The sequence below is a fragment of the Limanda limanda genome, chromosome 13, assembly GCF_963576545.1.
Source record: "Limanda limanda chromosome 13, fLimLim1.1, whole genome shotgun sequence".
Lineage (NCBI taxonomy): Eukaryota > Metazoa > Chordata > Actinopteri > Pleuronectiformes > Pleuronectidae > Limanda > Limanda limanda.
Window position 1 is genome coordinate 18,245,431 of NC_083648.1, and position 14,003 is coordinate 18,259,433.

Consider the following 14,003-nt stretch of genomic DNA (forward strand, 5'->3'; position numbering starts at 1 on the left):
TGTCCTCAGAAAATCCTCCAGATGACTAGCTGTTTGGGAATATCTTCATTTTAGGTCAAAGCCAGGTGGAGAGAACATGTGTGCACGGCTCCATCTTCAGCTCTGCTCCTCCACGCATGGGTTTGCTTAGTAAAGTGCTTGTGTGAAGTGCTGCCAGTCAGATAGGAGGGATTAAGCTAATGCACTTAAAATGGCTTGTCAACACATTTCATGTGTTGGTGAAGGGAGGGGTTCATCCCGGAGTCTCATTTGAGCAATTCCCAACGTTTTCCCACACACAGAAGTGTGATGTACACTTATATAAATGACAGCCGAAGCCCAGCTAATGAAAACAATTCAATACGCATCCTTTAACGCTGAGACTAACACAAGAGATTTGTGCATGTGAGTGGACACATGTGCTTGAAGGCGTGTCCTCAGCTGATAACTATTGGATTGCAACAATTGGCTGGACCGAAGCCCAGTCTTTAACAGAAGTAAACTGAGCCCAGTGGTTCTAATCCAGGAAACATCTCTGTCATTGAACTCCCCTCACGTAACACACGTTATTTCTCCGAAGAGCCCTAAGAGCTTTCAATCTGCTCATTAGTTATACTAACAGCCTTACTGTTCTTTTATAGTGACACGTTTGTTTGTTTGTTTTTTTTCTAGCTCAGGTTATACACAGGCAAGAACAGCATTATATATTTAACAGAATGTGGAGCCATGACCTAACTTCTAGCTTTACAACTATTACACACTGTCACCTGAAAGATAATCATTATGTTAGAGCATATTTTATTGTGTGTATATTTGTATGTGTAGGAATATAGCCAATGTATGTTGCAAACATATTTGAAACCATATAAAGACTAAGATGATAAACCCTGATTGAATTGACAAGACAATTGGTGAAAGAAACAATCTGATGAATACAAATAATTGGTACTTAAATAAATGTACCAATACCACACTATGCAAAGTCTCACAATCATCTATATATTTTAACAAATTACAACCAATAAGCAGTTCACAATGGTCTGTGTCTGTGTTATAATATTATATGTTGTAGGGTTGCATTATTATTAATGATGCATTATCATAGTAGTAAGCAGTGGAAATGTGTTTTTTACTCTGATCATATCCTTTTGGATGGTTTATTACAGCACGTAACAACAGCAGATTGTTTTCTAACCTCTTCAATAAACGTAGTGGAGTAAAACTATAAAGTAACAAGACGTAATCAAAAGTACTCAAGTGACCCTAAATTATACTCAAGTACAACAATAACTATATCGTTATGATTTCTTTATTATCACTGTATAAGACTGAAATAAAAACAGACGTTTTCCTTTCCTTTTCTTCCTTTAAATGATTAATTTCCCCTATATTAAATTGAACTGATACTCACCCCGTCCTGAGACGTTGAACAGGTTGTTAGCAGCTGGCGGAAGTTTGCTATTGCTATGAGCCGTAAGACTACATTACCCATGATACCCTGGTCTGGAGAACTCTCTCTGATGATGCTCCTCGTCAACACGTCCTCTTTGTTTGATTCCTGTGTGACTTTTGTATGTTAAGCATTCTAATAAACCAATGGAAGCTCATTAACTCCCTTTGTGTTTTTTTATTTTGTATTTACTGCAAGAAACAATAGCGTTAAAGGACAAAAGCTGAAACAGCCAATCAACGAGCAGCTTGTTGCGGTGTCGGACAACTCTGATTGGACGGCGCCGTTGGGCGTTACTTCTATTCAGGAAACTATTATTTCTCTGTTTATTTTCCTCTTTGCATCATCAGCTGGAGGAGCCGTAGTTCCACAGACACCGTCCGTGTCTCCGAGGTAAGATCGTGTTTACTCACAGACGTTTAAAGGTTCACTTCCGGGGAAACACACAGAGCAGCAGCACGGGTCGTTTGTCAACGCTCTCCCCGGAGGGGGCCCGGCCGTCACACTCATGTCAGGGGTCCTCAAGGTGGGGAGCGAATCTGCGGATGCACCGGTGTACGATCCGTTAGCTCATATTTATAATGTCTATAATGTCTATACTGTTTACTAACCCTTTACTACAGCTGCTGCTTCCTGTGCTTTGTTTCAGCAAGTGAGAAATATACGTGGAGTCGTGGGCAAAGCGTTGTTATTGTCTTTTCATGCAGTTTCACATCAGTGATCAGTTTTCATCACAATACTGTTAATAGCATTGTTGAGTGGTTTTACTCAGGCATCTACATGCTACAGTACCCGTCTGATCCATACACCGTATGTCTGGCCTGTGCGATGAGATCAGATCAGAGGGCAGATCGTGAAAATGATCCCAAGTGAGGGAGCTGAGAAATAGGACTTTAAATATTAGTCAGCACATTTACAGCCATACACAGTGAAGTACAACAACTAAGGAGTGCATGTCTTTAATTTAGGAAATGCATAGGTTCAGTGCATTGTGTTACATCGAGAAACTCAGGCCCAAGTTTTGTTTTGTTTGACATTCATATGAAAGTACACATCATTCTCAGAAATGAGTGCACCTGAGCCAAATTGCAGAATTTCTCTCATTTAACTCAACAGATAACATCACAGCACACCAGTGTACGGACATCAACAAAACATCAATGCCCAGTAGGTTACTGAATAGATCTATAACAGCAGCAACGGCAACAGCAAAGTATATTAACAAGCCAAACAATGTTTCTTATCTGCATGTGTTTGTTTGATAGTTAGCAGAATTACACAGAAATTACTCATCTGGTTTTCATGACATTATGTGGAGGGGTAAGGCATCGCTCGGGGAAGAAGTCATTGAAATCTGGTGCAGATCCAGGAATTCTTCTTCACTTTTTATTGCGAGATCGTCTAATTTTTCAAAATTTTCTCTGATATCTCATAAAAAACACCTGTATTTAGGGGTCAATATTTCTCAGTTTGCACAATTTGATGCAGCTCTAAATAAAAATCGAGATCTAGTGAAATTATATGTGGTCTCATAAGTTGACTGAGTGCCATTCTTGTTTCTATATTAAATCTGAGACCTCAATCATCAGTTCATGTGAGCCATAACAAATCAATAGATACATAAAGTGCATAATAGATCTTTGGTAAATTAATATTCAAACATAAAACAGCCTCATGCAACCTGCTCAATTCAAGCCATTAACATATCATGTAGCCTGTAGATCCAACTAATACGATAAATGTCTCTTTTTTTTATTTAGCGAGAATTCTGAATCTCTAGTATATATAAATAGACTGTATCTTTATAAAGCCTATAGTCTATCCTCTTGAATATTACATTGAATCAAATCTTAATTTAAAATGCATGATATGGTAGTATCTGTATTGGTCCATCTTCACACTGTTTCTCTTCCTCTGGATTTCAGGAGTGCTTCATGGTGACCCATCAGATACAGCACACCCATGAAAAGAAAAGCTAGTACTCCCCTGCGTCCCAAACGCAGCAGGTCGCTCAGTGCCGGCGGTGATTGTGCTCCAGAGCCGGGCTCAGTGCTTAGCTCCAATGCACCACCAAACTCTGACACCGTCCCAGAATCACTCACCCGACACCTGAGGATGTCGAGGCACAGTCACAACCTCCTCAAGTTTTTGGATGAGGACCGGAGCCGGGGGAAGTTCTGCGATGTGTCTGTGTCTGTGGGTGGAACGATCCACAGCGCCCACAAGGTGGTGTTGGCTCACGGGAGCAGCTACTTTCACGCTGAGCTGTCCAAGAACCCTGCAATGACCAACGTGACTCTGGACCACGTGGAGGACTCTGTTTTCCAGCACCTGCTCGACTTTTTATACACCTCCGAGTGTGCTGTCACAGACACAGACCTCCCGGCTCTAATTGAAGCAGCACGATTTCTGGACATGATGGACATACTAAAGATGCTGTGTAAAGAAGGGGAGGTCCACCCTGTAAGTGTGATCCAGGCCCAGGCGGAGATAAGAGCGTCTTCAGAGGTAGAAATGACCTCCAGTGACTCACCAGCAGGCAATGCTGAAGTCCAGAGCCCACTTGCGCAGAGCAACCTGTGCAATCACCAGTTTAATGCAGAGAACTCTGTGCAGAGCCACTTGGCTGAGAGTCATGCTGATGTACAGCAGGAAACCCAGACAGAGGGAGAGAAGACAGAAGGTCAGAGGACTGTTCTCACACGGAGATCTGCTCGTAGGAGGAGAACACCCACTAAGTATAAGAGAGATGATGTCGAGGGCATTGTCAACACATCTGAGGAAACACAGAAGATTTTATCACCAAACGAGCGGCAAAAAGCCAGAGTAGAGGAAGCAGGAAATGCAGTTGTGGAAAAGCAGACGTCCAAACCGAGCTTAAAAGAGACGTCTAAACCAGCTCTCGACGATTACGTGGTGGAAGAGGAAGATGAAGTGGAGGAGGGAGGAGACGTGAACGAGGATGTGTCTTCCCAAAAGACAGCCGCTGCAGACAAGAGCGCAAGTCAGCAGTGTCCAGAGGGAGAAGGGTCAGAGTGCCTCGGTGCTCGAGAGGTGGAGGTGCAGGCGCCGGCAGCAGGAAGCTCCAACCAGAGCCCGGTGTACCCTGAGGGTCTGGCCCCAGTCATCATCCAGACCTCCAGCAAGAAGATTCTCATGTGTCCCAAATGTGACAAGACCTTTGACCGTGCAGGTGGGAGCCATCGAATAAAGTCTTCATTTTAAGTGTTGGGATTTATCTCTCGCAGTGGCAGTAGTAGTAGCAGTCAGATGTTGAATTTACAAAGGAATACGTTTGAAAAAAGACCAATTCTTTGGATTTGATTCACTTGGAAAGATGGAATGAGCACAACGTCTGGCTTTTTCTTATTCATGACAAATATTTATCGGAATACTTGATATTTTGTATCAGCCTTTTCTTCCTTTCGTGTAAATATGCACAAGAGGTTCTCTTTAAAGCTGCATTTGGTGGGATTTTGAAAACATAGGAGTGGGAAGGAGAAAATAGAACATTTTAACAGATACAACTTCCAGACCCCTCCTTCTGCTTCCTAGCTCCAAAACCGTCTCTGAGCTTAGCATCAGAAGCAATCAGACCCAACATGAACAGGAGCTTGTGATTCCTCCAAATTGCCTTTACAAACAGTGGGCGGAACCAGATGTTTTCAGATATTAGATTAGATTCAACTTTATTGTCATTGCACAGTACAAGTACTTATACAACGAAGTGCAGTTTAGCATCTAACCAGAAGTGCAAAAAAAGCATGGAATATTTAAATAAATAAGATTTACAGTAAGAAATAGATATGGAATATTAACAGTATTAGGAGGTATGGTATGATTTAAGTACGATGAATACACTATGAGCAAGATAAATGTATAAATATATATAAATATGATTACACTACAGGTGGGATAATACAGTAGTAAGAAAAAAATAACAGTCTAGTGCAAATATTAAAATGTTCAGTGGCTGGAGGAGGGTGTGTGGCAGTCCAAGCCAGGGTGGAGATCGTGTTTACTCACAGACGCTGGAGGAGGTGTGTGTGTGTATGTTCTACCGTCACATCATAGAGGCAGTTTCAACAAATATTACATAAAGTTATTCTCATAGATGTTCCCTACTGCCCTTTTAAAAGGTGCTCTCCTCCAGTTTTGTCCTATTGACAAGCACAGTATGTTTCCTTTAACCTGATTGGACACTCAGTAAATAATGTAGTGCTATATTCCATGAGAGTGCTGATACAAATGTTTCAAATGTGTAATCAACTGCTCCTGCCTGTTCTCAGGGAAGTACGAGAGTCACACCAGAGTGCACACGGGCGAGAAACCGTTCCAGTGTGACATCTGTTTCCAGCGCTACTCCACCAAGTCCAACCTGACCGTGCACAGGAAGAAGCACGCCGGCGACGCCCCCTTCCAGAAGAAGGAGCACAAATGTCCCTTCTGCAACAAGCTGCATGCCAGCAAGAAAACCCTGGCCAAACATGTCAGGAGGTTAGTCACTGCTATAGCTCTACATCCAGTCTAATGTCACTCTACATTCCCATTCATTTTAATGTATGTATTAATGTAGCCGTCTAAACTTAAGTATTCGGTTTCCATCAGTTCAGATATAGTAATGACTGACCAATAATATTTGTATCTCCTGGTTCAGGTTTCATCCAGACAACATCCAAGAGTTTCTTACCAAGAGGAAGAGGAAGAGTGAAGGCTGGAAATGTGCTGTAAGGACCCGTGTCAGAATGAAGAGGATTTTTAGCGATTAATAAATATAATATTGTATGTAAAGAGAGATTTTAACAAACTGTAACCCTTGAACTTTGTGACCCAGATTTGTCTGAAGACCTTCACCCGCAGGCCTCATCTGCAGGAGCACATGATCCTGCACACACAGGACCGGCCTTTTAAATGCACCTTCTGTGATGAGCACTTCAAGTCGCGGTTCGCCAGGCTGAAGCACCAAGAAAAGTACCACTTAGGTGGGAAATGCACCATGAAAATTAAATCCTAAAGCTCTTAGATTTAGAGATATACATTTTCTTTGACAAATGGGAAAAAAGTTAAGTTCCAAAGATGTATTAACTTATTTGTTTGGTTCTTTTGTTGTCCTCGTCCCTGTAGCTATATGTCTATATATGTAAGTACACTCAGAGAAATGTAAAGTCAAACATACCTTCTGATTCTATGTGTCTCCTTTTCAGGCCCGTTTCCCTGTGAGATCTGCGGTCGACAGTTCAATGACACAGGCAACAGGAAGCGACACATTGAGTGTACTCACGGAGGCAAGAGGAAGTGGACCTGTTTTATCTGTGGGAAATCAGTGCGAGAAAGGTACGTCTGCTCCATATGGAAGAGCACTGTGATGCTTTGGCTGATGCCAGTGGGACAGTTCTGTATAACTAAACTTTTCCAACATGCTGAGCCTCAGATTTCTACTTCTAGGACAACGCTGAGGGAGCACATGAGGATCCACAGTGGGGAGAAACCTCACCTGTGTAGTATCTGCGGCCAAAGTTTCCGTCATGGCAGCTCCTACAGGTGGGTTCACTGAGAGTGGAAGAAGGTGTCAACTGTGATTGTGATGTGATGTTATGATTCAAGCTCTCAGTTTGATTGGCTCATCAATGTGCCTTGGACAGGCTCCACCTCCGAGTACACCATGACGACAAGCGCTACGAGTGTGACGAATGTGGGAAAACCTTTATACGCCACGATCACCTGACCAAGCATCAGAAAATACACTCCGGTACAGTAGAACACACATAACAGTGGGATTCTTGTGTGTCTTCCTTTCGACAATTTTTTATTTTGTTATAGAACATAGAAGATGGTAAATATCACTTGTATGTTTGAAAGTCTTCCGCACTAGTCGGATGATAAGTTGCCAACCACCAGCAGATGTAAGCGACCACCAGCTGATCTCAGGGACATCAGCTGTGTACCTCCGCGCCATTGGGTGTTTCAGCCTTTTAATCATAAGACTGCTAAGGGAGTCCCACCACAGGCTGGGTCTGGCCCGGACATATTGGGTCCCAGTTGGGGTCTATTCTCCTGATTTAGAGCGTTCTGCAGTGTGTGATTTTTCCTATTTTAGCAGCGAGGTCAACATTGGTTCACTCACAAAGATAAAGTGTTATTTCTTATTATACATAAGGTATAGTGAAACATACTGTTAATCACTCCTGTCCTGTATTTTAACGTAGCCCACATCTGTTTCAGGTGAGAAGGCCCACCAGTGTGAGGAGTGTGGGAAGTGCTTCAGGCGCCATGATCATCTGACTGTCCACTACAAAAGTGTTCATTTAGGAGAGAAAGTCTGGCAGAAGTATGTTGTCATATGACGGACAAAGAGCATGTGGACATTACTCTCAGTGGGCCCTGCAACCTTCACCAAATGCTTTTTTATTTCTGACTTTTCTCTCAGGTATAAAACTGCAGTGCATCAGTGTGAGGTTTGCAAGAAGGAATTTAAAGGAAAGTCCAGTCTGGAAATGCACTTCAGGACTCACTCAGGTAAGGAAACCGAGACGTCAAATGATTTGATGATTGAAAAAGCCCTATCCCCTTTATCACGGCTGCTCGGCTTGTTAAGCTTTCTGCTCTTGCATGGCATGGATACAGTTTACAATGATAAAGGTCACAGATCCAGCTCTCAAAGGCAAAGTGCTGCAGTGTTACCACTTGTCTGCGATTGTTCCAAATCCTTTTTGGCTTTCTGTGTGGAGTTTGGATGTTCATGTCTCTGTAGGTGCCTGTGATTCACTGGTGACCTGTGACCCAATGTCAGCTGGGATTTGCTCCTGCTCCACCGTGATCCTCAAAGGATAATCTGTATAGATAATAGATGGATTTGTTCACCTCTCGAAAATTATCACAAGATTTGAAATTGGGGGTGTATAATTAAATTACCCCACTTAAGAAAAGCCGTAAGGAGAGACGCATCCTCACACTAACATTTCTGCTCGTGTTGCTGTGACAGGTGAGAAACCCCACAGATGTCCTGAGTGCCACCAGACGTTTCGGATCAAGAAGACCTTGACAAAGCACATGGTGATACACTCGGACGCTCGTCCCTTTAACTGTCCACAGTGCAGCGCCACCTTCAAAAGAAAAGACAAGCTCAAGTACCACGTCGACCATGTGCACAGCACGCGATTCACCGGGCAGCCCGTCAGCGTCCTCAGCGAGGACAAAATAGTCTCCATCCCTTTTGAGGACACCTCGAAGGCGTATCACGCTGAGCCCAAGTCGGCTCTTCAAAGCAGCCCGCTTCCCGCAATGAATGTTTGCCTGCCCGTCACTTTAGTTCCTATCCAGACGGCAGGAGGATCACAAGGTGAGCTGAACACATCCGGGGCGTCGTCTCTCTCCTCCCAGAGTCATAATGTCGTGAGCATGCAGGCTCAAGGACAGCATCAGAACTCCGGCTACCAGGCCGCCACCGACCTGGCGTTCTTAGAGAAGTACACCCTGACCCCCCAGCCCACCAACATCGTCCACCCAGTGAGGCCTGATCAGATGCTGGATCCACGAGAGCAGTCCTACCTGGGCACGCTGCTGGGACTGGATTCATCTTCCTCTGTACAGAACATGTCCAACTCTGGCCACAGGCACTGATGCTACTTACTCCACTGAGTCTTAAAGGAACCCTATCATTTGAATCAGAAGAACAAAACTTCAGTATTCACCACTAAAATATGTCTGCATTTTGAGACGGAGCAGCTTTTTGAACTGTAAATGACTAAATTTAAGTTAATTTGCTGTCCACACTATTCCTGAGTTTTAGAATTAGAGCCACTAAGACTGAGAAGCCTGGAAACACTGCTGATCCCGTTTTAGTCTTTAGACGTTTGGAAACAAAGACGTAGACACTAGGGCTGCACGATATATTGAAAATGTATCATCGGGATATCAACCTGCGAGATATACGTATCGCAAATGAAAGCTTGAACTGTGATAACTGGTGTTCAATGGGCCACGCAAACTGGGTGGAACTGTGGATTTATACCAGGGCGTTTTTTAGGTTTTTTTGCACAGTATAATAAACCATGACAAATACCACTTTAACTGTAAAATCAGGAGCTAAAAGTGAAAATGACAAGTTTGGGAACAGCTTGATACCAGTTACATGGTCACACAAAGTGGCTTTAACAATATGCACCTCCCAGACACTGCACAAAGGTGTGAGGACCCTTCAATACTGCACACAGCTTAGATTACATTTTAATGGTAAATCGTATGAAATATGATTAAAGCAATTCTGAACAATTTCCAACTGGGAAATGATTGAATTCCAGAGTGTAGTTTAAGAAAGAGACGACTTAAAATCCTGTGTAAACGTATCAGTTGCACCTCGAGGAGGTGTTGCTGTTTTAAATTGTGTCGCAGCTGTTATTGTTTTTGTCTGTCAATCAACTGAGTTAATATTAATGATCTGTTACAGAATTGATTCTGTTCTGAAACTTCGCAAACTCTGTGTCATGATCAATAAAATCAGATGTGAAGAACGTGTGTGTCATTAGCCTTGGGACAGACTAGACAGATGCATGATGGGTTGATTTCAGGGGAGGATTTAGAAAAACACAATACTAGAAAGACAAGAGATTCCAGTCCAGGTTTTAACCAAGCCGACTAACAGTCATTTGTGTGGCTTTGAACCAACAGAAAAACAGTTAACTCCAACTTGTTGTAGGAATTTATTAGAAGCCTGAAATTGGCTTTAGAAAAAGCCGACATGATATAATGTTACAAAATATGTATCATCACAGGCATAACTTCAGTTTTCCAGGCTGGCATCTGTTTTCAGTCAGTGAACATCCTCCTCTTCATCAAAGTGTCTGAGCAAGCGTTCTGGTCAAAAGACAGAGGTTTTACAAACAACAAACCATGATAAAAAAAGATATACAATAATAAAGATTTTATTATGAACCCATAGTCATACATGCATATGAATATAGAAGAGAATTACTCACAAACATTGCTGTGAGCCAGCTACAACCTAAAAATAATCATATGTTAGCACAGCAGTGAGTATTGTTCTATCAATTGAAGTCATTGACGATTCACTACAAGAAATGACACATAACGTAGAAATGTAAAATTCCCGTTTTTAGTTCCACCACATTGACACTGGCGTCGCACTTAATCACCAAAATCTTTCGAAAAAAGAACTTTCTGGACTCCCCCCCTGACCACTATAATAAGTTTTACCAGACTCTACACACACACACACATATCATAGCTGAAAAGGATTTTATGTATTTAGTACTGAGCATAAAGTGATACTTACATTCACGTAACCTAATTATTCCATCATTGCAGCGGACCTCAGAAAAATGATCTGTCTTCCAGTTGTCCACACATGCCATTGACACCTTCTCACCATCTTCCACATATTTCAGTCCATCAGGATGTAATTGAGGATATTGACGACGGTCCACAGAACAGTAGGTAGCTGCCCAAAAGGAAAAAATAAACACTTGTATTTTCACAATCTCCTGGACAGACCATTGCTATAAAGTCTTGCAGTGCTGACTTCATACCTCTGCAGATGGGCAGATCTGACCATGTGCCATCTGAATGACACACCACTGTCTTTGGACCCACATATTTGTAATAGCGGTTGCACGCGTATTTCAAAAACATCTCTCTTGTTTCCACAATATCCCCATTGGAGATACTGGGTCGTATTCCACAGCTTTTAACTGAATAAGAAAAAATGATTTAGGAAAATGTCAGACTGTAACAGCAAAGTTGATCAACTTAAAATTTGATTTTAAATTCTTCAGTATAACTGATTAGTGATCTAAGGAGAAATAACTTATTTCTCCTTAGATTAGATGATGCTTTATTCTTTCACTAGAATGACTTTTTTATCATTAAATTTCAAATTTATTCTTAAAATTATTCAGGGTTTTTTATCGACTTTGTTCCTGTAATATTTTTATTATTTTAAAAATGTAAATAATTATTGTAAATTGTTTTCATTATAACTTTATTCTCCAAATCTCTTTTGTACTCTTCAATACGGCCATAATACTTGTTTTGTATAGTAATAATAATGAATATATCAATATTTATATATATGTATCTATATAGCCTATACATACAAACATACATCTATATATAGATATATGACATGAAGCATAAACGTAGAGGGAGAGATGGATCGACTTTACTTGGTGCATTTTGAATCTCCTCTTCATTTGATCCAGAGCTGGTCGATGATCCTATAAGTTAGAGTGGAAACAGCAGTTTGTTCAATTTTAGTTTGTTATCACACCAGGATGTTGCTTTGCTGCTTTTATTTTTCCAGAAATGTTCTTCTTCTGAATTTAGATTCGTAACAACTTTAATTTGAGACGCTATGGTCTTCATTTAAATCTAATATAAAGGAAAATCTACCTCCACCCACAGGCCGTGTCCCACTGCCAGCAGATGTAGTACCTGTCCCTCCATGTCCACTACCTGGTCTGCGGCCTGAGTTGAATAAATAGATATACAATATATTGATATAGTTTGGAAGACATAAGATGAATCTATTTAACATCAATACGTGTAGGCTGTGTCCCACCGCCAGCAGATGAAGTGTGCCCCCCACTTGTTCCGCCCACTGCAGAGCCACCAAGATCAGTACCTGGTCCTCTTCCTCTGACTGAGAGGGAGAAAAACATTGCATTAATAACAAACTGATCTTTTATGGATCACAAAATGTAGATCTGTTAAAAGAACCTAGGAGCAATGACAAACCAGTATTTATCTAGCATTTTCATTGTGGCTGCAGAGGGCGCTGTTGCTTAGTAAAAGTTGCTTTAATGCCAATTAATAATAACATCACATTGTCCACTTACCGCAGACGGGGCCTTCAGTCCAGGTTCCACTTAAGCAGGTTATGTTTTTTTTTGTGTATCCATCCTCACATTCGTACTGCACTTCTGAATCTACAGCGAACAACTCCTGATAGCCCAAACCAGTGATCACAGCATGGGGGACTTTGGGAGGCTCACTGCAGGCGGACATACTTTCTGTAAATACAATAATAAATCATGAAGAGGAGCAAGGAAAAGGGCGACTAGATGGGAAACTAATGTCTGACACTTACTCTCGCAGACGGGCAAAGAGGACCACGTCCCATTTACACATTTGCCTGTAGCGTCGTGGTCTTTGTGTTCATACGCTTCGTCACATGAGATCCTTATTACGGTTCCGTTCCCGTACCAACCATCTGAGCTCTCAGTGTACTTGCCATTGGGTATGGTTGGTGGGATACAGGCATTTTCACCTGGGAAAACAAAACACAGTATTTCTGTCGACATTTTCAGACTTGCCACAACAACCTTCATAAATATGATACAGATTCTTTGGAGTTACACAATATTGACCTCGCATCACAAGTGACAATAATTCAATAATTTGATTTTAAACTATGTAGATTGTCAGAATAAAGAAGAAGAAAAAACTTTTCATTATTGTTCCCTGTAGGGAAGCTGCCAACAACTTGCTCTTTAAATGTTATGAAGAAATAATGTTATGCAATCAAATGTTTCCTCTGAATTTTTTTTTTTTGCCGTTGTATTTGCACTCGCCAAGTTGAGGTACTTCAAATCAATATGTTTATAGTCCATCTAAGAAAGATGCTTTGTGTTGGTATCCGCATTCACTTATACATTATATATTGCATTTAAACACAGTACTTATTGGCGTCTTTGAAAAAGAGCAGATATGTGGCATGTGTAGGCTGCTCCCATGTAATTGCTGAGATACTCTGAACGATGAAACACTTACTTATACATTGTGGCGTATGAGACCATGTTCCATTATCACATGTGCTGGTCGCCCACCACCCCTCCACAGCCGGCTGACGTCCAGTGTCACAGGCATAAGTCAGGTTGGTTTTATGGGAAAACATTTCTTGTTGAGGGACAAAATAACCTCCAGCCAAGTTGGGAGCACGACATAGCTGAGCTGCACTTTGAGCTAAAACAACGAGAAACAACTTGACTTCACCAAACACGCACTAAATGAATTCAAATGTTTTTAAGTGACGGAGCTGAATGTTCTTACCGTGCAGAGCTCCCGGAAAACACACCAGCAGAACAAACCCAAGATGTCTCACGCTCATCATGTCAGGAATTGAATCACAACGAGGGAGCAGAGTGAAGAGGCTGGTTCAGGTCACCAACGGTTAATGATTACTAAGGGGATTTACCAAAAGAGCCAATAAGTGAAGAAATAGTCAACATCAAGTTACTGTCATTATGCTTGTTGTTCAGATCGCAAACAGACAAATAGGCCACGTCCTATCAGTCACAATTGCAGATGTGAGGTTGGTTAAAAATGTGACTCGGACCAGTGTTGGGTTCATCTGCTGCTTCCTTAACTGTCAGAGTTTGACTTCCTCACTTGATCTTGTAGTAGAAAATTAACTCAGCAAGGTTGAAAAAGTATTTTATATTTGGATAGTAAGTGTTTGAAGCTTCTCAAGAGACTATTATGACTTGTATTTACATACAACAGATGTTTGATGACTTGAGCTGTTTTCTGGTGGGAACTGTTTATGACGTCAATACAG

The 14,003-nt window shown here is 41.6% G+C and overlaps 2 protein-coding genes across 6 annotated transcripts in view; one reads left to right on the forward strand and one right to left on the reverse strand.

The window, feature by feature from the left end:
- The first annotated feature begins 1,772 nt into the window (after positions 1 to 1,772).
- On the forward strand, positions 1,773 to 9,493 carry zbtb41 (zinc finger and BTB domain containing 41). Its single transcript, XM_061084999.1, has 11 exons — positions 1,773 to 1,822; positions 3,355 to 4,622; positions 5,719 to 5,926; positions 6,087 to 6,156; positions 6,264 to 6,411; positions 6,634 to 6,763; positions 6,875 to 6,970; positions 7,072 to 7,178; positions 7,652 to 7,757; positions 7,857 to 7,945; positions 8,412 to 9,493. The coding sequence occupies exons 2-11, from the start codon at positions 3,392 to 3,394 to the stop codon at positions 9,047 to 9,049; spliced, it is 2,823 nt and encodes a 940-aa protein (XP_060940982.1). The 5' UTR covers positions 1,773 to 1,822; positions 3,355 to 3,391; the 3' UTR covers positions 9,050 to 9,493.
- A 622-nt stretch (positions 9,494 to 10,115) lies between these two features.
- LOC133018605 (complement factor H-like) overlaps positions 10,116 to 14,003 on the reverse strand; it is a 37,602-nt gene continuing 33,714 nt past the window's right edge. For 3 of the 5 annotated variants that reach the window (XM_061085008.1, XM_061085006.1, XM_061085005.1), the window contains one exon: positions 11,001 to 11,136. In XM_061085008.1, coding sequence (XP_060940991.1) covers positions 11,068 to 11,136 — 69 coding nt within the window. In that variant the 3' untranslated portion in view covers positions 11,001 to 11,067. Of the gene's footprint in view, positions 10,283 to 10,404; positions 10,431 to 10,721; positions 10,887 to 10,974; positions 11,137 to 11,610; positions 11,662 to 11,836; positions 11,912 to 12,005; positions 12,087 to 12,282; positions 12,457 to 12,533; positions 12,714 to 13,216; positions 13,409 to 13,495; positions 13,596 to 14,003 lie in introns of those variants that run through there. The other 2 variants (XM_061085011.1, XM_061085009.1) reach the window with 2 other exon arrangements.

Excerpts from the sequence above, each read along its gene's own strand:
- zbtb41 (XM_061084999.1), top strand. The coding sequence starts at position 3,392 with ATGAAAAGAAAAGCTAGTACTCCCCTGCGTCCCAAACGCAGCAGGTCG. Across the intron at positions 5,927-6,086 it reads CTGGCCAAACATGTCAGGAG|GTTTCATCCAGACAACATCC; the intron begins GTTAGTCACTGC and ends CTCCTGGTTCAG. Across the intron at positions 6,971-7,071 it reads CGTCATGGCAGCTCCTACAG|GCTCCACCTCCGAGTACACC; the intron begins GTGGGTTCACTG and ends TGCCTTGGACAG.